The sequence below is a fragment of the Apodemus sylvaticus genome, chromosome 8, assembly GCF_947179515.1.
Source record: "Apodemus sylvaticus chromosome 8, mApoSyl1.1, whole genome shotgun sequence".
In the NCBI taxonomy this organism is placed as follows: domain Eukaryota; kingdom Metazoa; phylum Chordata; class Mammalia; order Rodentia; family Muridae; genus Apodemus; species Apodemus sylvaticus.
In genome coordinates this window covers 48,137,097-48,163,686 of record NC_067479.1, presented here as the reverse complement: position 1 = coordinate 48,163,686, position 26,590 = coordinate 48,137,097, and the positions used below count along the sequence as shown (strand labels likewise).

The 26,590-nt window shown below is 48.2% G+C and overlaps 1 protein-coding gene across 1 annotated transcript in view; it reads left to right on the top strand.

The window, feature by feature from the left end:
* Vwa8 (von Willebrand factor A domain containing 8) overlaps positions 1–26,590 on the top strand; it is a 335,644-nt gene that overhangs the window by 301,723 nt on the left and 7,331 nt on the right. Inside the window, exons 38-42 of the mRNA XM_052190877.1 lie at positions 3,781–3,898; positions 6,960–7,116; positions 10,958–11,066; positions 18,712–18,837; positions 21,091–21,249. Of these exons, the coding sequence (XP_052046837.1) occupies positions 3,781–3,898; positions 6,960–7,116; positions 10,958–11,066; positions 18,712–18,837; positions 21,091–21,249 (669 nt within the window). The remainder of the gene's footprint in view (positions 1–3,780; positions 3,899–6,959; positions 7,117–10,957; positions 11,067–18,711; positions 18,838–21,090; positions 21,250–26,590) is intronic.

Genomic DNA, 26,590 nt, shown 5'->3' with positions numbered 1-26,590 from the left:
TCCCATCAGGATCTATGGAAGAGCATCCTGTGGGCGACAGCGGGCTGTGGCGATGCCATGCCTCAGAGGGATGTGTGTTGTGCCTACCTCGTCACGGCCCGTGTTATACTGCACTCCTCTGCTCCCCTATTCTGTGCCTCACCAGAAGAAAAGCAGCTCTGCTCTGAGCACTGAGCATCCCAGTGAGCAGCAGATTCATTACAAACATGCTCGGGAGGCAGAGTATGGTTCAACCAGCTGCCTGCTAATAAAGAAACAGCAGGCGACTGAATGTGCGCTGTACTGGTTTCATTACGGATTGTTTTGTTGATGGGTGGCAGAGATGAAACCTAAGACTTTATGAATACCCAGCAGGCACTTTACCACTGAGGTATATCCTCTGCCCCATGTGGAAACTGTCATGTCAGAAAGTTCAAGTCTTGTCTTCTCATCAGAAGTAAGGCATTCCCGGTCCAGGTCTCAGCCTCTGACTACTGTCCCCAACTCATCCTTCATACACCAGTCAAATTGTTGCCTCTGCTTGATTTCAAGTAGCAGAAAGCTCACCGTAGTGTGGCTTCAACTAAAATGATGCTTATTTCTTCCTGTGGAAGATCACAGCAGTAACTGGGTCAGCAGCTAAAGAATGGCGTGAGAGGCGTGGTCTCTTCTCTCTACTGTGGATCTCTAATGTTGTGTTGTTCACAGGCAGAGGCTACAGTGCTTTGCCATGTCCCCAAGTGGGCCTGGCAGGAAGTTTGTGTGTGTGTGTGTGTGTGTACATGTGTGCATGCACGTGTGATGAGGGTTGGTGAAAATAATGCATGACAGGTAGTAGAATGTTTCTCAGCACCCTGTCTTTCTGATCTGGAAGGAAACTTCCTCAGTGGCCTCCTGACACTTCCTCTGACATCTCAGGTCACATCTCTAGGCCAGTTGATGGTGAAGCCAAATGGAAAGACCATGCTTGATCCCACCACCCATAATTCATCTGGCTTCTGTCAAGAGGAAGAAGGCATGAACATTGAGGAGGGACCCAGGCGAGTCTGCCATGCCACTCCTTGTCCCACTCTGGACAGCAGTAATTGACTGTGTGGTCCAGTCAGACCTCCAAGAGTTCACCTTCCTCCCAGAATTGTGATCTGACCATTTCTACCATCTTACTGAATTTTAGTTTAGGTTTTTCTTCGTTTCTTTTAAATTTTTATAAACTCAAGGAGGATCCTAAATTATATGGGCCTTTCCCAGAGTTATAGGACTCTGGTGAGTCATGTCCCTTCTCAGGTCTGGCTTCTCATGACTTCACTCTGGAACATTTTATGAGTTGCAGTTTACAAGATCCATGTTTTCTTCCGTTTAATTCATGTGTAGGAGGATAATGGTTCTTAGGATTATATCACACTTCCCTGATAGGAATTAAAGTGTATCTTCTGTAAGAAATACGTCACGGGGTTTAGCACTTGTGTCGGGTTAGGGCAGAACTTATGAGGGACAGTTCTCTGACTCAGGAGCATGTCATCTCCCCGTGAGTCCAGCAGTGTCTATTTTACTCTTTAGAACGACTTTCTCGAGCCTTTGGTAGATGAGCCCAGTTCTCAGAGGACACACATGCCAGTGCACCTCAGCACATGCATGACAGAAGGCAAGAGCTCATCTGCTTTCTCAATAGCAGTGCCCCTAGCATGCCTCCATCTGCCAGAGCAGGCGGCTGCCCCGCCCCACCTACAGAAATATGTTCCTGTGAGTAAGACCACTGGCCAGATGCTTCGAAATTAGATAAACTCCCCAGACACCATGGGCCTAATTAAATATTCCTGGAATTTCACAGTATGGGTTTCTGTGAAATAAATCAGGGTTTGTGCGATGTTTCTGTCAAGAATTAGTCTATTTTGAAGTGTCTCATTTGGGGTTGGTATGAGGGCTGTTTGTGGGTAGTGTGAGCAGAGGCACTTCCCTGCAGATGGCCTGACAAAACTCGCTCCCCTCTAGCCAAAGCAATTAGCCTGTTTTCTGCCTCTCTGATAGCCACTATCAATGTCCTTGGAATATCAAAAGCATGACCCTGCGGTTCCTGAGGAGGTTATTAGAGAGGCCTCTTCCTTTGCCTCCTCATCTTTTTCAGTACTTAATTCTCAAAAGTCTCCTAGCAGACTGGCTGGTCTGTGCAGCGCCCACAGGAGAGAGCTAATGCGAACTAAAGGGAAGCCGCTCCTCACATGGGCATTTGTTCTCTCGAGTCTCTCAAAGTTCTTTATTTAAAATAATCAACAGACCAGAAAGAGCACACACAGTCCAAAGTGAAGACCAGTGGCCAAAACGTTCTTCCACTAGACCTTGCCTGGACCAGTGAGAACTAGCAGACATGTGTGCACATGCATATATGTGTGTGTGTTGAGGGTGGGGTCAGAAGAAGGGAAGAGATAAAAGTATTGTTGTTAAATATCTTCCTCAGTCCTTCAATCTCCCTTCTCCTGGTTGTGTGTGTTCTGTGTTTTGTTTTCGTTTTGTCAACTTGACACAAGCTAGCATTATCCGGGGAGATGAACATTGATTAAGAAAATGCCTCTCTCAGATTAGCCTGTGGGCAAGTCTGTTGAGCCTTTTCTTAATTCATGGTTGATGTGGAAGGACCTGGTCCTCTGGTGGGTAGTGTCACTCTGGGGTCCTGGATGGTATGAGAAAGCAGGCTGAGCCAGTAAGTCATGGGGAACAAGCCAGGAAACCGCAACCGTCACGTCACGGCCTGCGCTTCAGTTCCTGCCTCCAGCTCCTGCTGAGTTCCTGCCTTGGGTTTCTTCAGAGATGGAGTGTGACCTGATAACAGGCCTTTCCGCCCCACATTGCCCTTTTCATGTTGTCACAGCAGCAGAAGCATGACTAGGACAGAAATCCGCAGCAGCGCCGTGGGTGTGGCTGTGACAGACCTGACAGTGCTGGTTTGGGCAGGATGGTGGAATGAATCTGGACTCTGGGCTGCAATAGCCACTTAGTAAAGAGCTTAATACGCTGATATCAGAACTGAAAAAGAATGCTGAGCGCTGTGGACAATGAAGGCCTTGCTGGTGGGTTTCTGAGGGAGATTTGTGAATCCCAAAGACATTTTTTTTCCCAAAGACTCTTACCAGTCCATTCATGAGATGGACTTTGAATTGAGAATCTGTGGGGTCAGGTCAGCTGGTGCTGAAGAATCAGCTGTGGTCAATAAGAGACCTGCACGGCTGACATGAAACCTTTACCTTACTGGGCCGGTTGATGCTGGTCACTGGGATTCAGAACTGGGGCTCGGATTCAGAGAGGTGCAGCGTCCTGAGAGTGTGTCCCCAGGTCAGCACACAGAAGCTGTGGTCCAGAGAGGAGGAGAGGGTACGGCTAGGAGGAGTTGGCTGCATTTCATACAGGCAACTGCGCTGGGGCATGTGTACAAGCCTCCCAGGTGGTACTTATTTTGTAGGCATAAGGAGTCCTGGGGGCAGCTGAGGCTTGGCACTGTGGAAGGCCAGTGGTGAGGGGGCACTGAGGGAGCGACCTCAGTGGAGGGGAGAAGGGATGGAGGAGAGGGCTCAGAGCACTTCCGCACCAGAACTCTAAAGCTGAACACAGTTCAGCCCCTGTCCTTTTCTTTTCTTTTTAAAAAATTAGCTTTCCTTCCCAACAAAATGGATGTTGAATGTGACGAAGCTCTTTCCAGACCCAGCCTCTTGTGAGCTGAGGAGACCACCCTCAGACTTGGAGAAAGAGCTCTTAGTCTCGCAGCCCCTGGTACTCACAGGCGAGTGATCATGTTTCAACTCTTCCTTTCAGATAACAATTGAAAAGGATAATAATGAAGACAATGAAGACATGAGTGACCCTAAACATGGCAAGGAGGACCCAGACAACATGCCCCACGTGGGCGGCAGTACCTGGGCTGGCGGGACAGGTTGGTATCATGTGAGTTCTCCTGGGTCTTGGCAGAGTTTCTTAAGTCTGTCAAGGCCAGCACTGCAGCCCTGAGAGAGTCCCAGAGCTGGTTGTCCTATGTGCCCTCTCCCTCTGCCCCCACATGGCATCAATGCAGAATGCCCGGCAGATCCCCCACAGACTCTGCCACCGCACGACCGCAAGCCGTGTCCCCCTCACTTGTGGTTGCTTTATCCGTAAAGGAGGGAGGTAACATTATCTTCCTCATGAGGTCAGGCTGAAGATTAAATATGAACCTGGAGCACAGGTCACAACAGTTGGGCTAAAGAGCATGGTCACTGGAGTGTCAGGCCCTTCTTTTCAATTCCTTGCCTTGGGAATTGTGCCAGAAATCCACAGCAAGCTCTTGAACAGCTCACAAGGGGAAGAAATGGCTCTCGTCCACATCTGAGAAGGGAGCGTGTGGGGGCTCGTGGTTTGGAGATAAGGCTGGTGTGATTTGCAGTGATGGCTGAGTGCCATTCCTTCCTCTTGGCTGCCCTCCTAGACCATTGTTCCCAAGCCTGCCGTCTTCCTTTTCCCCCCAGCAGCTGTGGCAGACACATGTGCTGGATCACAGGAACAGGGCCAGACTGCACACTGTCTGGCTATCTCGCCAGGAGAAGCGCTGGCACAGCTCAGTCCTTCACCTTCCCCTAGGATGCTCTGTGCCTCTTGGCCTTGAGGGCCTCGGCAGGAAATGGGTTTCTGTGCTGAGACAATACACTATCAAATAGGTCCGGGACTTCTTGCCTGCTCTGTTTATTCATCAAGCACCAGCTTTAAAGAAGGGCTATTTTTAGAAGTGTCCTTTGATCTGGAAGTTAGTGTCAAGCCAACAATATTTAATCCATATGGAATGCACCGTGGACCGAGCTGGCCAGATGTCCGCTTCCCAGTAGTGCCTGCGCAGAGGCAAAGTTTCATTTGTTAATAAACGTGCGTCTGCTGGTTCCAGCACCTGTTCAGACCAACCGTCCCGTCTGCTTCCCGGCCCTGGCTCTTACAGCTGATCAAGGCTCCCGGACTTCGACCTGCTTCTCTGTCATTTGCACCTTCAAATGTTCTACAGTATACCCAGCTCTGGGCCAACCAGCCATTGGGTTCTTTTCCATCATCACGGTCTTTTCTTCCCCCTGTGCTCCTGGCCCTAGCTTACGGACTGGTTGATGTGATTCCAAGTTCATCTGTAAGCATTTCTCATTTAAATAATATGAATTTAGAACTGTAGAGTGGAGAGAAGAAGTCTTTCCTTGTGACCGATCCATCCCAGCTGACTCTCCTGAGGAGCCAGATGACCCATCCTGGCCACACCCACACGGTCTCCAACCAATGTGGATCCTCCTCTCATCAAAGTGCCGACCTCCGGGCTCCTGGGGAGCTTTATGCTCAGTCCCGCCCACCCGATCCTCAAGGAGAGCTACCATCTTTCCACCCGCAGGGCCTTGACACCGCCGACCAGTACAACTCTCCACCACACACCGCAGGAGTGTAACCGGGAAGCATGCGGTGTCGAAGGAATTTTCCACCACCCACTCCTAAATGAAATAAGATGTGCTCAATCAAAAGACTGAAATTCTGTGATTAATAGACATCACTGCTCTCGTGGTGCTTCCCCAAAGGAAATGACCTACCTGGACTTTGATGAAGCAAAGAACTCATGCCAAGTTCTCATTTTTAATTTAGTAGACAAATCAAAGCTCTAGTGGGGGAGAGTAACATAATTTATCCAAAGTCGAAAAGGTTTCCAGCTTCCCACCACATGAGTCTAGAAATGACCTCACTCTCTGTGTACTGAACCGAGCAGCCATCATGAGGGCTGTCACTCACACAGCCCCTAGTGCATGCAAGATACATTCCCGAGCAGTTTGGCTGTGTGGAAATCACATCAGGCAGGCGGTGCCATCCCATGTTGTAGGTTAGCACCGAGACACAGTGAGTGAGATGAGGGATTTCTCTGATGACCCAGCTATTGAGTTGAAACCAGATTCAAACTCAGTCTGTCTTAATCACTGAACCAGCTCGCAGTGCTGTGCTACACTGTGCAATACAGCAGGCACTGCCTCGCCTCTCCAGTACTGGACTCTCATAAAGGTCCCAAATTACATATAAACAAAGGGACCTGGTTGCTAGTTATCTAGGAGCAAGGATAATAAATCATTCATACAAAAGCCAAATGTGGCCAATAGAGGTACATATTTGGTCAATACAATGTTTTAAAACAATTTAAATTTGAACATACATTAGACCAAGCATTCCTATGTAATTGGCCAATTTCTCTACCACTTTAAAATACTACTTACTTAGCCTTATAGGCATCTGACATTCATTTTAGTGTAGACAGCTCATGCAGCACTTCATGACGTGTACTTACACACATGTAAACTTGGACTGATATTGAACAACTGTTCTGAAGCTAATGATGTCTATCTGTTGAGCAGTATTCAAAACTGACTGTCATAATTATCGGCATCAGCTCCTAGCTAGGCAAGTGGTTTAAAGCCACAAAGATGCCATTCAGTGTCTCTGTGAATTGTTTTCATTATTTTCAAAACAAAAGAAATTTGATCTATAAACTGTCATGGTATTTTAGGGAAAATAGATAACTAGAAGGAGAGTTGCCCCTCTTAACTAGTAACTGTGTAATGTTTACAGTCACTGCCGCCCGGCCACTCATCTAGGGCAGAAGAACAAAGACAGACAGCCACCACAGCCAGCCACCATACAGCTAAGGAAAACTGTTACCAGGCCACAAACAGTGCACAGAATAACTAAGTCCCTACAAAGGAGACATCAGATGAATTGTTCAAGTTGAATTTGGACTGAACCTTAACATGTGTGCAGATCAGGATGGATGAAATAAAAGGAAAAGTTACCCTAAGTGGGGATATCTTAGAGTTTGGGCAAAGGTGGCGTGAGGCATTAACTACTAGTTAGTTCAATTAATATTCCTGGCAGGACTGTCTTAGAGCCATGATCTGACTTTTGTTTTGTGGCCAGATTCTAGACATAACAACTGTGTCCCCATGATTTCTTTCCAGGGGGAAGAGGCACTGCAGGTCTCGGTGGCAAAGGAGGTCCTTATCGCTTGGATGTGGGCCACCCGGTGTATCAAGTCTCTGAGGTGGAGAAAGATGCAGTTCCTGAGCATATCAAGAGAGCTGCAAGGGAGATGGCCCAGAAAGCATTTCAGCAGAGGTGAGTGTGCCTCGTGCATCTAGAGCAGTGCAGGTGAGTAGTGTACACACACACACACACACACACACACACACACACACACAGAGCTAAAGTCACAAGGACTATGTCCTAAGATGATACTGAGAAAGGCACAATCTCTGGGCTCACCTGAGACAGGGCCTACATTTGTTTAGGGTTTGGAGATAAGAACCTGGTCAGCAGGTTGAACCTAGAAATTCAAGCGAGGGAGCCTTCAGGTTTCGGACGCTGCGCCACGGCTGCTTTGGGCTATTTTGATTGGCCCCCACTAGAAAGGAAGACTCCACAGGGTATTTTACTAGACACATTTCACTTATGCTCTTCAGCAAAAAGTGAGAACTCCCAAAGCAGCAGGGAGCACCCTTTCACACTGAGGAGCACCAGAGGGAGAGAGAGCAGATTTGCATTTCTGTGCTCAGTGGAAGGAGCTGGGGCAGCCAGACAAAAACATGTTGAAGAGTATGTGAGTTATGAAATTCCTCCCACGTAGACCATCTGGTATGTTATTACATGCCGTGCTTTCACATCCTACAAGTAAACAGCAGAGAACAATAGAGACAAAAATGCAGGGCCCGCCGCCACACCCTCAGGAAAGTCTGCAAGCCTCTCACCGCTGTGGTGCAGCAGGTAGCCTTCACGTGTCTGGTCGGTGTTGCCCTCAGCCTCATCACTGACTTCCTGGAACCTCACTGTGCCATGCTGCATGCGTCCATGGAAACGGGGAGCCCCCCACCTCCCACGCCCAGAGGTTGTGAGACTGGAAAACTTATTAGGGATCAAAGTATTCATTTCTCAAAAGATGTGGAGAAAAGTTATGTCATAATGACCAATCTTATTAGAATTAAAATATTGCTCGACATCTCATATAAAGCTTCCTTTGAGGAAAAAAAAACTAGGAATTAGGCATGAGTCATTCTCTTCTTCAGTTAGTGAAGGGCTATCATTGCCACACCCCAGCCTCCAAGTGATTATCCAGTCTGAAGTTCTCTACATGGTGGAGCTGAGTGCCCTAGCACATGAGTGTTTCCAGGAGGCAGGGAGCCTGGGGGGCACGGAGCCCTGGGTAAGCTAAGAAGATTACACTTCTCTGATTGCCACTAGAGAAAGAGTCTATTGGGACACTATTAAGACCCTAAATAGAAAGAGGCCAATGGTCACCTGTGATCCTAAGACAACAGAACGTACTGATTATAGGAGAGGGGACTGTCCCTGTCTCTTCAGACCTGCCTGTGAGGTGGTGAAAGGGAGGAAGCAGGCAGGGTATGAGAAGGAAGAAATGAAACACACAGAGATCCTGGGGAAGACGGCACAGCAAAACAAGAGCAAACGTCACCTTAGAAATGGCCTTGCGATCCACTGGATGGGTGTCCACTTGGTACTGCCAAAAATTTGTCTTTAACTTTTTATTATGGGCCTTTTCCAGCCCAACTGTAAATAAAGAGAAACACATGATGAACCCTGTGGACCCCTGCCCCCATCCCAGTCCCATTCTCCACTTCGGATTGTTGAGCTAATCCAAGATATTATCTCATCTTGTCATAAATATTGCAGACTGTGTCTCTACACACAACTAAAAAAAACAAACCAGAAATCCCACAAACCTGCTGATACACACATTCATTTTTATGGTAATAATTCTTCACTATCATCTTGACTACAGATGAGTCGTGTGCACAGTGAGATCAGATCCGGACGCTTTCACAGCATCCTGTATCTCGTCTCCAACACTGACCACTCTCTCCCATCTTATCACTTGTGGGAGGGATTGCTTCTCCCCTCCTCTGTAAGTCCCACGAAGACAGAGCCCGGAGTGGGGCAAACATGCCCAGAGAATGTGTAACACGCATGTGTGTGCAGGTGCCAGGTCTCGCCTGTTAGTTCTTGTCCTCGGTACCTATGATGGGCTGACCAAGCATTCAGTTAGCATTGATTTAAACCAAATAGTAGCCCTGCACCTCAAGAATTGATCCACTGAAACAGAGCAGAGGGACACAGCCTAAGACCTGTAGATGACTCGCACTCCCCTCAAGCACACTGGGACAAGCTGTGGAGACTGCACCCACCGCCATGTGCATAACTCAGCAGCTCTTCACCCTAGAGCTCAGCTTCTGTCTGCTTTCCTCCTCAAACTGCAATCCAAATTATAGTATTTAAGTCTAACCTATAGAAGAAGTATACGGACTGAGATTCCCAGACTCTTACATAATGGTAAATACGCCCTTTAAACACGCCTGCCATCAGCATGCCGTTTGTCCGCACTGATTCCCAGGAGGCCCGTCTAACCCAGGTTAAGATCCCTCTTTTATTCTCTCATCTCCTGCTTCAGTCTGAACCTATTATCCACAGGGAGCATCCTCTGAGTGTCCGAGTGAAGGCTGACATAACCCAAAATAGGATTTCCAGATTTCCTCATAATTAAATTAGCATGGGAGGGTTAGCAGTGCACAGTGACCCCCTCCGAGATAGCTGTGGGCTAGAGCTAATTCTCATCTCTCCCAAGGCCACTCTGCTGCAGCCGGCTTCCCAGCTGCCCGAGTCCTCTTCTCTGTGTATTCTTTCCCTCTTCTGGATCCTTTCCCACCTCCTCTGCTCCAGAGACAAGCTCTGTCCACACACTTCCCAATCCGTACTAATCCGAGTTCTTGGAGAAAGTGTATCTTGACTGCCTAGACATGAGGTGGTATGTGGCATATCCTACAGTGTTCATTGTGCCCTGCTTCTGTTCCCTAAAACTGTGGCTATCACCTAACCTAGTGAAACTTAGAGAACTCAGACTATGAAAACTAAACAGAGGAGGTATTGTTAGGAGGCGAAGTCTCAAGCACAAATTCCTTTTTGTTCTTTAGAACAGAGAGTTAATAGGATTTAGAAGGGCACCTTGGCAGGTCACCTTGAGGGGGCAGCATTGGATATTACAGTGGCCTTGTCTATATTTACCTTTTGATAGCAGTGCTTTCAAAGTATTACCTAACAGCATGTATTGAGTATCACTGTGTATCAGGCACTGTGCTGAGTATTAAAGCCTCAAAAAGTAAGGCGTGGTCTTACTACACACACATGGAGTCCTGAGCCTCCACTGTTCTCATTATATTTTCCCCAGTGTTTTGTCTGAGAATAGAAACCATTCATTCTCCCTCATTTGAGAGAGAGTTAAATATACTTTGTGTAATTTCAGCTATGCATATAGGTTCTCTGCCTACACACACACACTCACACACACACACACACACACACACACGGATACACACACACACACACACACACACGCACACACACATTGATACAATTGTGTCATGCATGCTTACGCTTTTGAGAGGGGCATTCCATATTTTTTTGTCTTGGTATCATCACCTTTAATATTTATAGACATGTACAGAAATGTGTGTTAAATTAGTGCACTATGGCTATCACACTGGAAAACCCAAGGCTTACAAAAGGCTTGTTTAGGATTAGCTTTAGGTGACTGTGTTCTGCTTTGATTTTAAATTAAGTATCTGTGAGACCAAAAGGCATCAAGTCCCCTGGAGCTGCAGTTACAGATAGTAGTGAGCCACCTGGTAGGACTGTTTGCACGAGAGATATATGCACCATATATGATGTACAGTTGGGACTTTCCCTTCTTGTCCATCCATCAGCAGTGGACTTTGAGCATTGCCTTCCTTTGAATCTAGGGGCATCACTGGTGACATCATTTCTCACTTTTTCTCCTCAAAGTCAGTGTGAGTCACCAAGAAGTTGCTAGGTCCTGTCAATGTGTGAGCGAGGGTAACAGACCCACATGAACATGACGTGAGCGGGTGTCGCCTTCCCCCTCTGGTTTCAGACTAAAGGAGATCCAGATGAGTGAGTACGATGCCGCGACCTACGAGCGCTTCTCAAGTGCCGTGCAGCGGCAGGTGCATGCCCTCCGAGTCATCCTGGATAACCTACAGGTAACCTTTCTCTGTGGGCAAAAAGAGGATTGGGGCCAAATCTGGACTTGCACCAAAACTGCTGGAGAAAGTTATCTGAGCACTAATCAGCCAACCAGAAGGAGTCATTTCAAGGTTGACACAAAGCTGTGAACTCAACCCTATGATTTTCTTAGTGAAGTTCTCCAAGGGAAAATATCTGACCTCACCTTTCACTTCCTGTCCAGGAAGCAGTAATTTTACCAGTGACCCTCCCAGACAGACAGAGACTTCCTGACTCCCCTCAGGGAAGATCTGTGTATATCTCACCTCTCCTGGAAGTTCACAAATAGAACTCTCTCTCCCTGTAAATCATTTTACTGCCAATGAAGAAGCAGGGGAACAGATGAGATCAGGCAGGGTGTGCCTTCTCTGTGTCCCCTGCCACCTCCTCCTCCTCCTGCCCTCCTCTCGCCCTGGGGTGCCGCAGCTCCTTGCTGTCTCACAGGCTCTCGGTGCCTCAGGACTGGTGGGCACTGGTACAGCATTTTTAAATATCAAGATACTTCAGTATTTCCTAAGTAAAGCCTATAATTTCAGTCCAGTCTATTCCCTAGATGACACATGAAATCCAATTATTTTGTCCAGAGACAGAATCATCATTTTAGGGGAAGTGTGGGGTAAGGCGCCCTCGCCTGCACTGAAGTCTTGGGAACCCTTCCCGTGGAGTGCTTGACTTTGGTTCCCTTATGTTGACTCTTTGTCTTCATTACTGTTCTTTCAAAGGAATGCTTATCATGCCTTGTTAGATATTAGAGTGTGGGATGCACTTTTAATCCTTGGTTTTAACCCAAAACTCAGAGACTTCATTTTTATCATTATTATTTTTTATCTATGTGTGAGTGAATGCCGTGTGTGTGTGTGTGTGTGTGTGTGCGCGCGCGCGCGCGCGTGTGTGCAGTGAGACCAGAAGAGGGCACTGGATCCCCTGGAGCCAGAATTTAGGCAGTTGTATGTCACCTGATGTGGCCACGCTGTCTTCTGGAAGAGCACAGGAGTCTTAACTGCTGAGCTCTCTCTCCAGCCTGCTTTCATGTTTAAAGGTCTAAAGTTCACTGTCCAGAGGAAAGAGCTCCTCAAATGACTGATCCGATTCCTAATTTCCAAGTCTAGCTGGGGTGTGACACAGTCTTCCCAGGCCCATGGAATATGGATATTTTGCCCCCATTTTATAAAGAAGGAAATTTAAGATGACACAGAAAGTGCAGTTTCCTGGGTTGTGTGGCCAGTGAAGCAGGTGTCTGAGCCCAAGTCAGGCTTCTGTTATGTGCCAGGTCCTTGTCACCTTCCTCGACCCTGCTGGTCCATCCCATGGGCAGTTCTTATTTATGACCATTATACATTTTGTACCATCAGCCAAATGCCAACACAACATTTGCCATGTTCCCTCGATGGATCTTTAAGCCATCGGGGAGTTATTTTTAGGTGGGATTTCTAATCCTTAAGCCATAGTCCTGACACTGCTTATCTTGGCCATAGCTACTGGCCAAGAAAGGATGGGGCCTCATGTAAACTATAAAACTGCAGATTGTGGCCAAATCAAGACTTTGACTTGGCCCCCTCCTGCCACCTGCAGCCAATCCTGTGACTCTGAGTAACTAAAACCCTCCAGCTGTTTTGACATTGCTGTGTAATAGCGGTAACCATGGGCGTTTCCTCAGTGAGTGTACAAGTGTGGTCAGAGACGAGCAGGATGGTTTGCCAGAGCTCAGCTTTATACCCACGCAGATTTGATTCCATTCAGCATGGTCTAATGCTTTTATAATATCCAATAGAAATGAAATTACTGGGAAATTGTATTAAAATTGAGGACAAAATACAGACCTCTCAGGGGTTAGAGCATGGACTTTTAGGCACAGGCTGACCTCAGACTTGCTGTCTTCCCACGTCTGCCTCCTTGGTTCTGAGATTATAGGCACCCACAACAACTAGCTTCAGGCTCCTGTTTTCGCTTACCTATAAGATATGACCACTGCTGGACAGTGGTAGCGCACACCTTTAATCCCAGCACTCAGGAGGCAGAGACAGGCAGATCTCTGTGAGTTCAAGGCCAGCCTGATCTACAGAGAAAATGCCAGGAGAACCTGGGCCATTAGACAAAAAAAACTCTGTCTTGAAAACCAAACAAACAAAAATATACAAACACCAAATGTCTTTGTCCAATTGCTGTGTTAGTTTCTAAATGTTTTCTGTCACTCTGCGACATCACTGACCAGTAACAGATGTCTGCAGACTAAAAGCAGTTTTTGAGGCCATCATCTAGGCAGAAGAAACACCTGGAGAAAGGACTTACTTGGGCACCAGGCCAAATTGGGAACAGAGTCCAGAATGACTTGGGCTCAGTGTCTGGCGCACAGGCGTGGAGGCCAAAGACAGTGGGAGAAAACACTGGAGAGCAAGACTGGATGTGTTGTGTCACCTCTGAGGAGCCAGGAAGATGCCTTGGAAAGACTGATGCTGTTCTGTCTTCAGAATCTGGCACGGCCATCTGGGAGAAGGACTCAGAGAGAAAGCTAGAAGCTAGGCACCAAATCATGTAGTACTCTGAATAATTCTGGTGAGAAGTGACAGAAACTCAAGATAGGGAAATTAGTGTGGAAATGGAGAAGATGAGACAAGCTAGGGTTCAGATGAAGGACAGGAAGACAGTGCCTGCGGGACAGGAGGACAGTGCCTAAGGGAGCCCTGGAAGACAGGAGTAGGGGATGTAGGAGAAAAGACTTGTGAAGAAGGTAGCTGTTTCCCCTCGGTGCTGGTGTATTCTCATTCCTGGGACACCTGAACAACAATGCAGACATGGCATTTAAAGGATTTAATATGCAAGCCTGTGTTCAGGATCAGAGTTGGACCAGCATGGAGATACCACGTGTCTCTATGAATGTGCGTGGCTGTGGCTGTGGCTGTGGCTGAGGCTGTGGCTGTGGCTATGGTTCTGTTGTTGCTTGTACTGGGGTAGCCCAGGTGTCTTAGTTAGGGCTTTACTGCTGTGAACAGACATTGTGATAAAGGCAACTCTTATAAGGACAACATTTAATTGGGGCTGACTTACGGGTTTAGAGGTTCAGTCCATTATCATCAAGGGGGAAGTGTGGCAGCATCCAGGCAGGCCTGGTGCAGGAGGAGCTGAGAATTCTGCCTTAATTGGAAGGCTACTGGGAGAAGACTGGCTTCCAGGCAGCTAGGAGGAGGGTCTCAAAGCCCATGCCCAAAGTGACATCCTTCCTTCATCAAGACCACACCTGCTCCAGTAGGGTCACACCTCCTAATAGTGCCACTCTATGGGCCAAGCATATTCAAACCACCACAGAGGGGGAAGATTAAAAAAAGGTCTGTGTTTCAGGGAAGCCAGCAAAGTGCGCCTTCTCTTTCTTAGCACATTTGTAACTCACTGTCAGTACAATGTCAGCCTTGTGTGCAGGCCAGACAGAGTCCTGATCTCCAGGCTTTTGAACAGTAGCTTTCTAACCCGGCCCTTGCCAGGTGTGGTTAATCTTGTCACCTTGACTGGCCCTCACGCCAGCCTAGAGGCAAGCCCCTGGGCACACCTATGGGGACTTGCCTTGATCGTGCGCACCAAGGTGGAAGACTCAGCTGCTGTGCTGGTGCTGTTGATGTTGGGATCCTGAGCTGGATGAGCAGAGACGCTGGCTAGACAGCAGCAAGCAGTCACTGATCTCCGGTGCTGACTATGGCTGTGTGTAACCAGCTGCTCCAGGCGCCTACCAATGCCCCCTGGCTTTGATGGACTCTACCCTTGACCCGGGAGGTGGAGCAAACCCTTTCTCCCATAAGGTGCTTTAGGCAGAGTATTTTACCACAGCAACAGGAAAAGAAATGACAGTAACACTAAAGGGGTTGAAAAGTAAAAAGCTATTTTTCCTATTTCACTAAAAAGTAAACTGTAGAGCCTTTCTGTGCTGCCCAGGGACAGGTCCATATGGTTGTGTTCTTCATTCCCATTGTAACTTAAAGGGAAACTTGCACAGCATCTGTCTGGAGCCCTTCATGTCCTACAGTGAAGGAGGAGGATGTCCTCAAATTCCTTGCTAAAGGAACCCTCTTAGGTGGCACCAACCTTGACTTTCAAATGGAGTAATACATCTGCAAAAGGAAAAGTGATGGTATCTGCATCATAAATCTGAAGAAGGACCTGGGAGAGGCCGTGCCATCGAGAACCCTGATGATGTCAGCACCATCTCCTCCAGGAACACTGGCCAGCAAGCCATGCTGAAGTTCACTGCCACTGGAGCCACCCCCATTGCTGTCTGCGTGGGGACCTTCACGAACCAAATCTAAGCAGCCTTCAGGGAGCCGTGGCTTCTAGTGGTGAGTGATCCCAAGACTGACCACCGAACCCCTCACAGAGGAATGTTATGTCAACCTGCCCACCACTGCTCTGTGCAAAACAGACTCCCTGCACTACGTGGGTGTTGCCATTTCATGGGACAACAAGGGGCTCACTCAGTGGGTCTAGCATGGTGGATGCTGGCCCAGGAAGTGTTCCACACGTGCAGCGCTATCTCCCAGGAAGACCTGTGGGAGGTTACATCTAATGTTTACAGAGACCTGGGGAGGTTGAGGAGGAGGAGCCAGCTGCTGTTGAGAAGGCTGTGACCAAGGAGGAGTTTCAGGGCAAATGGACCATGCCAGCCCCTGAGTTCACTGCTGCACAGCCAGAGGTGGCAGATTGGTTTGAGAGTGTGCAGGTACCATCTGTGCCCATGCAGAAGCTCCCTACTGAGCACTGGAGTGCCCAGTCAGCCACCGGGGATGCTCAGCAGCTCCCACCAAGTGGGTCAGAGCCACCACTGAGAGGTCCTGAGCTATTCTGCAGACACCAGAGCAAAGGGAAAGGTGGAAGGGCATTAAGTTCCTAAAAGCTGAATAAAAGAAATGAATTGTGGAAATCCTTGTAACTACAGAAGAGTGCTAACAGCATGCAAGAAGCTTTGAAGAACTTCAACCAAGTATAATGTACTGGAACTTACACCAAAGTCAATTTTAAAATCCTTCCTGAAAAATAGCATTGCTAGCAAGCATGTGAAACCTAACTGGAGCTGGGGAAAAGCACACCTCTTAACCTCTGTTCTGTCCATGTCTCACAGCAACATTTAGAACCTGCAGCACTTTTTGTTCTCATTAGAAGTGTCTCCTATATGCAATAAGACAGAGATTTAAAAGAATCAAAGCAGAGCTAGTACAGGAGTCAAATGTAGTAAGGAAATATGGAAAGAACAAAGAAAATCCAGTGCCCAAACTTAAGTGTGCTCAAGAAGTAGAACAGGCTTGATCCAGTCTTAAGTGCAGACCACAGCGGAAACTAGTAAAAACTTGAGAAAGCCAGTGGACAGAAGAACTAGCTGGACAGAAGAAAATTTAAAAGCAAAAACTCCGGAGAAGCGTCCAGTGAAAGGGTAAAGTGCACTGAGCTGAAGGAGGCCTGCATTGGTGGCCTGTAAGAGCATTACAGAGTGCCTCAGCGTCAGAGTCCCCTCAGCATCATGCAGTTTTCTGTAGGCAGAGGCAGCTGTGGTCGGTCATTTCGTCAAACCCACCCCACCCTTCAGCCCAGGATCTTTCAGGGCTCCCTACTGTGGTTTGTCTTCCCTGAGCCTTAAATGTGGAGATATAGATGTCCCACATACGGTGAGCCTCTGCATTAACTAACTGCTACCACCAGTAAGAAGCGTCCCCGACCAAGGCCGAGAGCTGCACTAATCTGTGACTGTAAACATAAATATTAAGAATGTAATTTGACAATATGTCCATTTAGTACAACAGCAGTAACAGGTTTTCCCATAGGTTTTGCCCATTTTTAACATTTTAGAACATGGGTTTTAAGAGAATTTTATATATGAATAATTATACATTATTGTAAATATGAACTAAAGAAGCCCATAGGTCACCAACATGGTGGGCAGTTGACCCACGTGTATATACTAGGCAAGAATTCCATGAGTGCACAGAAATGGTGCACCCTGGCACAAAGCTCGGGTCATGGAAAGTCTTGTGAGACACACAGCTGCCAGTGGCAGGAGGGTGGGGGTGGGCAAATATAAACTTCTAGCCTCCTTTCCCACGGGATCAGAGGTCAGTCAGTCTTCTCAGGCCACCACCCCTGACCCAGGGATCGGGACTTGGCCCTGTCATTGTCATTCTGGCGACTGGCTGGTAATCCCACAGTCTTCCTTGGAGGCCTGGCACTCCTGGGCATCACTGCCAAGGACTGACTCTCACATGGTTAGCCACTAGGAAGATAAAGAAAAAGTAAATGTGAATATAGTTGCAGTAGCTAGCTGTCATCAAAATGGTACGAAGGCTGAGTTCTTAACCCGGTAAAGTTGTTAGATCGGCATGATTTCACTCCTGTACCACAGCAAGTTCTTTTAGTGAATTTTTACTGTGGTATAGCCTACCACAGCTATAGAAAACTAAATTTAAACCCCCTCCTGTCACCATAAAGGAAATAAAAAATATTCTAATTCTGTTCTTCCCCATATTTTTATATTTCTGAGACAGAGTGTGTCTTAAAATCTGGTTTGTGCTCCCAAAAGCCCCTTGAGCATAGATCCTAACGTACCTGTGGCCATGGGCTCTCTTAAGTAAGCACCTTACTTGGGATGTGAGTTTGTCTTAGTCAGTAAGGGTTTCTGTTACTGTGGTGGGGCATCATAACCAGGAGCAACATGTGGAGGAGAGGGTTTGTTTGGCTTTTACTACTACATCATCATTAAGACAGAAACTCAAACAGGGCAGGAACTAATGCTAAGGCAGTGGAGGGGTGCTGCCTCCTGGCTGGCTCAGCCTGCTTTCTTTCTAGCCCAGGGATGGCTCCACCCACAATGGGCTGGGCCCTCCCCCACTGATCACTAAGAAGACTGGCTACAGCCTCATCTTACAGAGGCACTTGCTTAGGTCTCTTCCTCACAGATGGCTTTAAGCTTGTGTCAGGCTGGCATAAAACTGTTCAGCACAGAGTTCTGTATCCTTTACCTGTCTGCTTGGGCTCTCTGGCAGAGTTGTAACTTACGGTGGCAAAGCATGCTGTGGAAATACCTTCCGGAAAGGTCAGATGCTTTCCAGATCCAGAAGAGCGGAGAGCCATGTGTGGCACAGGCTGCTCCCACCCTCCCCAGCTGTTTCAGTTTGCACACGAAGTCTCGGGAACTCGAGTAGCAAACTTCCCATCCAGAAGGGAGCCGGCTGAAGATCAGCTCTCAGACTCTGTCACCGTTAACAAGTTCAAGCTGCTTATTTGTTACCTAATAAATTTTCTGGGATCACTGTTTCAAAAAAAAAAAAAAACCATAAGAAATACGTCACCATCGCATTTCCAGGCATTGAACTCTCCCTTGGGGTTCACTGCATACTGTCTTCCTGTCTGTATGTCCTCTGTGTGAGCTCTTTGGATTGTTCCATGTGTGAAAACACTTACAACTGAGAAACCGCACTCCACAGGCCTTTCTGATGAGCAGAGCAGAAACCAACCACGTGACCACATCCTTGCTGAGCCCTCACTTGCTGATAGGATCCCAGTGTGCTTCCTGTTATTCATGTAAGAAACTGTGTCAAAGAGCTGTAGCACTGAGTACCTAAGATTCACGTGTGTCTGTCTGTGACATTGCAGGCTAAAGGCAAAGAAAGGCAGTGGCTAAGACACCAAGCTATTGGAGAACTAGACGACGCCAAGATCATTGATGGGCTGGCTGGAGAGAAGGCCATCTACAAACGTCGGGGGGATCTGGCACCCCAGGTAAATAATGGGGAACCCTGTGCCTCAGATTCACATAGTTCAGCATTCTGTAGAGAATTCATGAGTTGTGTCAAAATACCATTAACCCAAAATATGCAACTATAGAAAGCATTATAGAAAACATATAATTAAAAAAAAAAGACATGGAGCATGTGCACAAAATAGAATGATATTAAGAACAGCCAGTGCAGAGCGGAGCATGGTGATGCTGTCACCTAACCCTGACGCTCAAGATCAGAAAGATTGAAACCAACCCGATCTACCAAGTGAGCCCAGGACAGCCAGGGCTACGCAAAGACATCCTTTCTCTAAACAACAAATCAGCACAAAGGTAGGGTGAGCTTTAAGCAGATCTAGAGGAGTTAACTCCAGGGTTCAGCCTGTGACCTAAGGTTCAACCAGGCAAAGCAGGGGAATCAATGCTAAAACCAGAAGATGCTAGTCTATAGAGCAGAAAAGGGTAGTTCATGGCGCTAGGGTCTTCAGTGGAGGGGAAGCCAACCTTCCTACCCTAGTCCAGCCACTCAGAGAAGAAACCAGGAACAAACACTGCCCACCAGCCCTGCATCAGCCAGGAGCCAGAAGGCCAGTAGCCAAGTGCTACCTGTGCGGCCACGCCCAGTCCCTCCACCCCCCCACCCCCACCCAGGTGCAGAGTGGCTGCTCTGTGGGAATGGGAGACTCTCTGCTGCTTGTGAATCCCAGAGGATCCTTAAGGTAAGAGAAACAGAGCAATTGTAGAGTTTCCTCCTCTCCTGGAACCCTAACAATCTGTGTCCATCACATGCCTTCAGTTTTTAGGAAGCAAGGAATTCTCTCTTAAGGTATACTAATTATAGTAAGTATTCACCAGACTGGCAACACGGTCAACTATTGAATCTTAGGGAACTTTGGGATTTCCTATTGCCCTGAATAATCAAAACTAGTGAGTAACCACTGGGAACAGGGGTACAGTGAGCGGGTGAGGGCCCCCCCACCCCCCTCCCCCACAATGAGCGAGGGCAGGGGTTCAGTGAGGGAGGGCAGGGCGCGGTGAGGGAGGGCAGGGGCGTGGTGAGTAGGGGGGGCGCAGTGAGCGAGGGCAGGGGCGCAGTGAGTGCCACTCTCTGTAATGTTTACTCAGTGAATCTGGTGGCAATTTGGGAGTTCTTATTTCTCTGTCATTGCCGTGAGTCAACAGCTGCTTTCTCTACTGACTCACTGTGGTCAGCAAGTGTTTGGACACATCTGCGAGCTAGTCATGCACACATGTGTGCCATGCTGCTTCTAATCAGGGCACACTCAACACGTTTTAAAAGAATTTATAAAATTTGCTTCCTACTGCTATTCTCTAAACATCCATGATATATTATTTATCTTGTGTACATATACATATATGTGCACACACACACACACACACACAGGGGAGGGGCATGCGTGCCACAGCTGCTGGATGGAAGTCTGAGGACAGCTTGCAGGAGTCGGTTCTCTCCTTCCCCCATGAAGTCAGGCTCTGTGACAAGTCGCTTACCCGCCAAGCTGTCTCATGAGCTATCTCACCACCCTCTACAGTATTTTCTTGAAATTATTAGTTCTGCCTATCATTTTTCATGCATGGCAGCAAGTGTATAATAATAGAATAATATGGAATTTTTCTTGTTTATTGTTACTGACAATTTTTTTTTTAAATTGCATATTGGCAGATCTGGGCCCCAAGCTGATCTCCTAAGATTTCACGTTTTAATCAGTAATTTTTGCCAGATAGCAGCTCAGCACCATTTTAACTGCCAAGAAAAGAAAAAAGCTCACCAACCAGAAGGAAACCAAAAAGCTCTATTTAATAAAGAGATATTCAGAAAATGCTTACGTCCTTGGCCACACCCTTCTCACACAACCAGGTTGTAGCAGTCTGGCATTTCTTCAGCCTAGGTGAAAAATGACCTTCAAGTTCCAGTCACACACACCGCCAAATACACACACTCTCCCCAGGGGCACTGACGCAGAGGACGTGGGGCCTCTCCCCTCCCAGGCTACTGTTCTAAAGTACAGTATCTTTACTGTCAACCTCCGGACGGAAACTTTACCACATTCCAGGGGAAGCTCTTTTCCATGTACTCCTGACAGCCAGTCTGACCTCTGCTTGCTGGGGTACAGCCATCCCCTCTACCCTCTGGGACAGCCCTGTGCAGGCCGGATCTGCCCTCCTTGGGCTGACATTGCAGAGCCTGGGCGAGAACCCAGCTGACCACAGTTGTCTGCCACCCCCTCCTTCAGCTGGGTAGCCCGCAACAGAAGCCCAAGCGCCTGCGCCTGGTGGTGGACGTCTCCGGCAGCATGTACCGCTTCAACGGCGTGGATCGGCGGCTCGAGCGCTCGATGGAGGCAGTGTGCATGGTCATGGAGGCCTTCGAGAACTATGAGGAGAAATTCAAGGTAACGGCAGAGCTGGGCATCTCTCTCAAGCTTCACTGGTCACATAGAGTCAGGGCTGGAAAGGTGGATGCAGACTCCGCCCAGAGCTACAGACTCCGCCCAGAGCTGCAGGCTCCGCCCAGAGCTGCAGACTCCGCCCAGAGCTGCAGGCTCCGCCCAGAGCTGCAGACTCCGCCCAGAGCTGCAGACTCCGCCCAGAGCTGCAGACTCCGCCCAGAGCTGCAGACTCTGCCCAGAGCTGCAGGTACCTTCCTCTCACAGTAGGGAACAAGGGCGCTACCTCACCTGTCCTAACAGTAATGTAACTGAAGGGCCCGACAACCTCCAGTTCCAACAGAGAAAAGCACTGTAGCATACAGGTCGTGTGATGTTAAACCACAGGGTTCCTTGGAAACACTGAAGCCTGTTCTCACTGTCTTGGGCATCCCCATCCAGTGCCTCTGAGCTCTGACTTCCCATCACCGACTATTGTCTGCTCACAGCATCCTGTGAGCAGGTAATAATATACATGACATGTATTATATTATTACTATATTATGTATATTATACATATATTATTGCAGCTGGCATGACAATTTACCCGAGATGAAGCTGCCTTCTGCTCAAACCAGCTTGTTATTGTGCAGTTTGCTATCATATCCCCCATTGCAGAGGTCTGAGGCTAGGGCGGGAATGCCTGTTCTACTGTATTAGCAGCCCACAGGAGCATGTGAACTCTAGATTCTGTACTGGCTAAAACAACCCTTGAGGAACAGACAGTCTCAAATCCATTGCCATTTAAGCTGGCACCCCACCCGTACCTGAAGACTGTCCCATGCCATGGCTCTGTATTATGCAAAAGCAAGAGACAAGTTGACTTCGCATTTCACTGGGGCTCCACTGGCAGGAGGAAGGTGCAATGGAGAAGGGTGCAGCCCACTGGCCTTCCCGGGGCTCCTGTATCATCAGTCCCTGGAGAATGGCCTTTCGGAGCTCTGTGGAGAGCAATGAGCAGCCCCCAGCAGTGACGACTGTGGGCTGCAAGGCTCTGCACAGGTCAGGGGTAACCGCGTATAACACATGGCTGAGCATGAGAGCTCTGCTTCCCTTCACCACAGCAGCGCTATCCCTGTGGTCACTGAACCCGTGGAACTATGTCAGAGATGCTCTTGGCTCTCTTGTAGTTGCCAGCAATCCCAGAGCCCCAATCAAAGACTCTGACAGGGTGAGGACGGGACACGGGGGTGGGGGGGAGGGGATCTGGGAAGCTTCCGAGTAGCATTGTGGCTGACATTGCACAGCTCCCAAGGCACAGTACTCCTCCTGCGGGAGCCAGAGGTGATGCGCCTTTTAGAGCACACGCCTGCTGGCCACACCAAGCAGTAGGCCTCCCTCTCTGCACTGAGGCAGCCTTTCCATCTCCTGACCCTCCTGGACTCCTATGTGATTGCATTTAGATTTTAATAGAAAATGTTTATTTAAACCATTTTGACCAGTGGGCGACTAGACAGCCATGGGTCAGCATAGATGACCACAGCGCAGCTAGTGTTCAAAAGCCTTTGGGTTTGAACCTGCCCCAACATCCCCCTCATAAGCTCCTTCCCGGCCTTCCCTCTGTGCTTATCTATTGGAGACTGTCATGTTGCCGCCACGCCTACCACACATCTTGAGAGCTGATTGGCTACAGGCCACCCAGTCTCCGCTAGGGCTTCCCAGGTCCCCTCTGTAGAGGACAGAGGGGTGATGGAGCCGCATATTCCGCGAGAGCTTCTTCTGCTTCTAATTAGGGTGCATGCGGGAACATGGCTGCAGAGGTGCGCCTTGAGGGTTCATGAGGGGCAGGCGCGCAGTACAGAGGAGTGAGGGTAGCGCTGAGGCGGGTCTCTCAGACTCCAGCTGCACACGCGCATTTCCATCTCTTTAGAAATACCAGATATTCCTCCTATCTTGTTATTCCTAGCCATTTAGTCTATCCACGCGTTCAATTCCTTGTTTATGAAAGAGGAATAAGGCCCGGCCGTAAGTTACTCAGAAAATATAAAATAATGACTCCTGAGCAGATGACGGTGTGTGGAGTATCCAGAGTGGCATCTCTCGGTGTCTTTGGGGATTGGCAGTGTGTTCTAAAGCTCCCGCTGAGTTCCAGACAGTTCTTAATTCAGTCTTCCTGCAGTTATCCCTGGGGTCTGAAGGTATGGACTCCGCATGAGCTCTGCAGCCTTCAGAAGCGCCTGCTGGTGCGGTGGTCTGCACGCTGCCCGACCCTCTTGGCATCTGTTGTGTTGTGTTTGGCTAGAGCTCTGTGCTGCCTTCTGAGTCATTACAGTCTGGACTGGGAGGCTCACTTACCGTCCTCACCACCACCTTATGCCACATTAGCACAGCCCATGCCAAGCCACAGGGACCCTCAAGCGTGGGAGTCCCTGAGATGGAAACCTACTCAGCAGCGCGACACTTGCTAAGTCTCTCAGGGTCTTTAAAGTTCCTCAGAGTGCTCAGTCTCCTGACTTCACGTATTCCCGGAGCAGCCAGTGTCAGCTCCTCCGAGCTGGAGCCCAGCACCACTCCTGCTGCTCACACAGCACTCAGGCAGGATGCTAACGACGGCGTGCACTGTGGTGTCGGTCAGGGAGCTTCTCCTTTACTTCATTCCTGTCTGTTCTTGTCTCCAAGCCCGGGAGTCATCGATATCATCTTTTTCTTTCCTGATACCCTGACAGCATTGTCAAAAGCTGTGTTTCCACTAAACACTCAAACAGTGGTACCAGGAAAGGTCTCACTCAGAAACTGGGCTTTGAAGAGACAATAATGTAAAATATTTTATTGTTTCCATGAAGGTATGTATGTCAGGCAAACACTATGAAAGGTAGCCTGTGGGGTTAAGGGCACCCCACTCCCCCAGCACTACCCAAACAGCTCTGCTTACTCTGCACAGTTTTGCTTAAAGAAGACATCATACAGTTGATTCCATTGCTAAGAAAGAGTTGGGGATGCAGCTTGGGTGGTAAAGAATGTTACAGGCACCATGACCAGACGCTTTAGGGGCTAAAAGCTTCTGTGGCTTACATTTCCCAGTCACTGTCCATGGAGGGAAGTCAAGGCAGGCAGCATGGAGGAGTGCGGCTCAGCAGCCTAGGTAGGCTCTGTTCTCCTGTACAGCCCATGTCCACCAGTCTAGGTGTAGAGCCATCTCCAGTGGGCAGGGGCCTCTCTCCCCAGTCAGGACAATGTCTCACAGGCATGACCCCAGACCAGGCTGATCCAGGCAAGTCTTCAGCAGAGGTTCTCTCTTCCTAGGTTAACAATCAATTCTAACCAGGTCCCTTACCCTATGCAGGGCCCTGGGTTCTATCCTCAATACTGCAAAAACTGAAGATGGAAAAGAAACCCATTTGCCTAGAGCCATACTGAACTCTTGCTTCTCACCAACTCTGAGGACTGTCCCTCAGTAGATGGTGTTGTGCGTCCTCATTTCCCACGTATGAAGCACGCTCCCCTTGTCAGATGAAGACAAGACACAGCATGTGTGTGCACGCTCCTCAAACTACCCGAAGCTGGCCTTTCATCCCGTTAGATTGTCATAGAACCTTGGGTCTGGGCATTATTTTCACCAACCTCTTTCTACAGATGAGAAAGCCAAGGTTCAAAGAGGTCACACTACTAAATGGGAAAAGCCAGGGCTCCTGACCTCCCCCCCACACCCCTACCCCCTGTTGGGTATCTTTCTTACTTGTTCTGTCCTATTTCTTGGTTTTACATATGCCCCAACTTAGGACAAATCAGTATTTTCAAAAACTCACTCCAACGTAGAAACATTGTATTCTCATCTCCTACTCTTACCATGCAGCCACACAGAGGTGGTGGATTAGACACGGCCTCTTTGAGGCTCTTAGTCAGGAAGACTACGTTACTTCCCAGAAGGCTAGAGAAAGATATGACTCACAGAGCCACACTTAGCTGAGTGTCTGTAATTACTCCTTTCCCAATGCCTTAAGAATGTTCTTTCTTTGAGTTTAAATATGGAGACCAGTCATCGTCTTAGGCTTAGGCTTTGAATATGTTTGTACTGTTACCCAGAGATAGGACTGACCAAAAAAAACTGCACAAAGTTTGCTGAGACCATCAGAATTGACTCAGTAACTGATGTAGGAATATTAGCCATGAAAACAAAAACATTTAAGAACAGGTGTAAGACTAGCTTGAGGAATCAGTATTTCTCTGTAGTAACTTGAATTAATAGATGAATTTAGAGACTACACTAAATCCCTGTCTTAGGAAAGACTGGCGTCCTCCTGAATACCCGTGTTAACGCCTGTAGCAGAGCTGGCTCAGACTCTAAGATGAGCCTTGTTGGGCCTGTGGGGAGAGCAAAACGAGCACTGACCATCTTCATCACTGAACGAACCACGCTATCCACCCTCCCCCTCCGAGATCCTGGGAAGAGGTTGTTATCCCTCCTTGTCAGAGAGATGTGATTTACAAACAGGAACCATTAGAGGCCATCTAACCTAGCATCACTCGGATGGAAGGCAGGAAGGCGGTTTGGAAGGGTTAAGTACTTTGCTCTCAATCAAAAGTGTTTTCTGTTGGAGCCATGCCACACCTTGACTTTGAGAACCCTGTTCTCTTTATAGTGACTTCCCTGATAGCAAGCATGGCTAACTGGGTGTGGGAGATTAGTAACTACACAGTGAAGTTACCCAGGGCTCCGGTGACCTAGGCGACCGCTCTGTCACTAACTCCTTGCTGGTTTTAGAACACAGAATTCACATGCCAGTGTTCACAACAGCCTCTGATATTACCACATCCCGACTTACACTCAGAAGCCTGATAAAGCATAGCCCATACCCAGACCTGGACTTGATGACCTCCCTAATGCAGTTGGAGCCTCGTCATATCACCAGTGTGCCAGTAGCGCTATGCATTTCCTTTGCACGCTGCTTTACATTTCTGATGAATAGTAAATTTCTCTCTTGATTGAGACTCTGGTTTGTTTTTGTTATACCTCCCTCTAAAGGAGTGAAGTTTTCAAAACAAATCCAGCAAAAGTGGGGTCTAAACAAATTGAAAAGCAAAGAAGGATTAGAGGCCTCTCTGTTTGAGGGTCTCAGAATAGCTGTCATTTAATATTTATGCTAAAGGCCTAAGTACAAAACTCCACAAAGATTTCCAGGATACCTTGTAAGCCACGTAGAAAAATTACAGCCCAGATGCCAGGTGGTTGATAGGGACAAGGAGGCTCCTGGTTACTGAGTCCTGTGCTGCTCCTGGAGGCACAGTGTGGCCTGTCCTGCTGGTTACACGATGGTCCTGGCAGGGCCCAGCTTGGGTGAGTAGCGGAGTCAAGAGTTAGAGAGTCCAT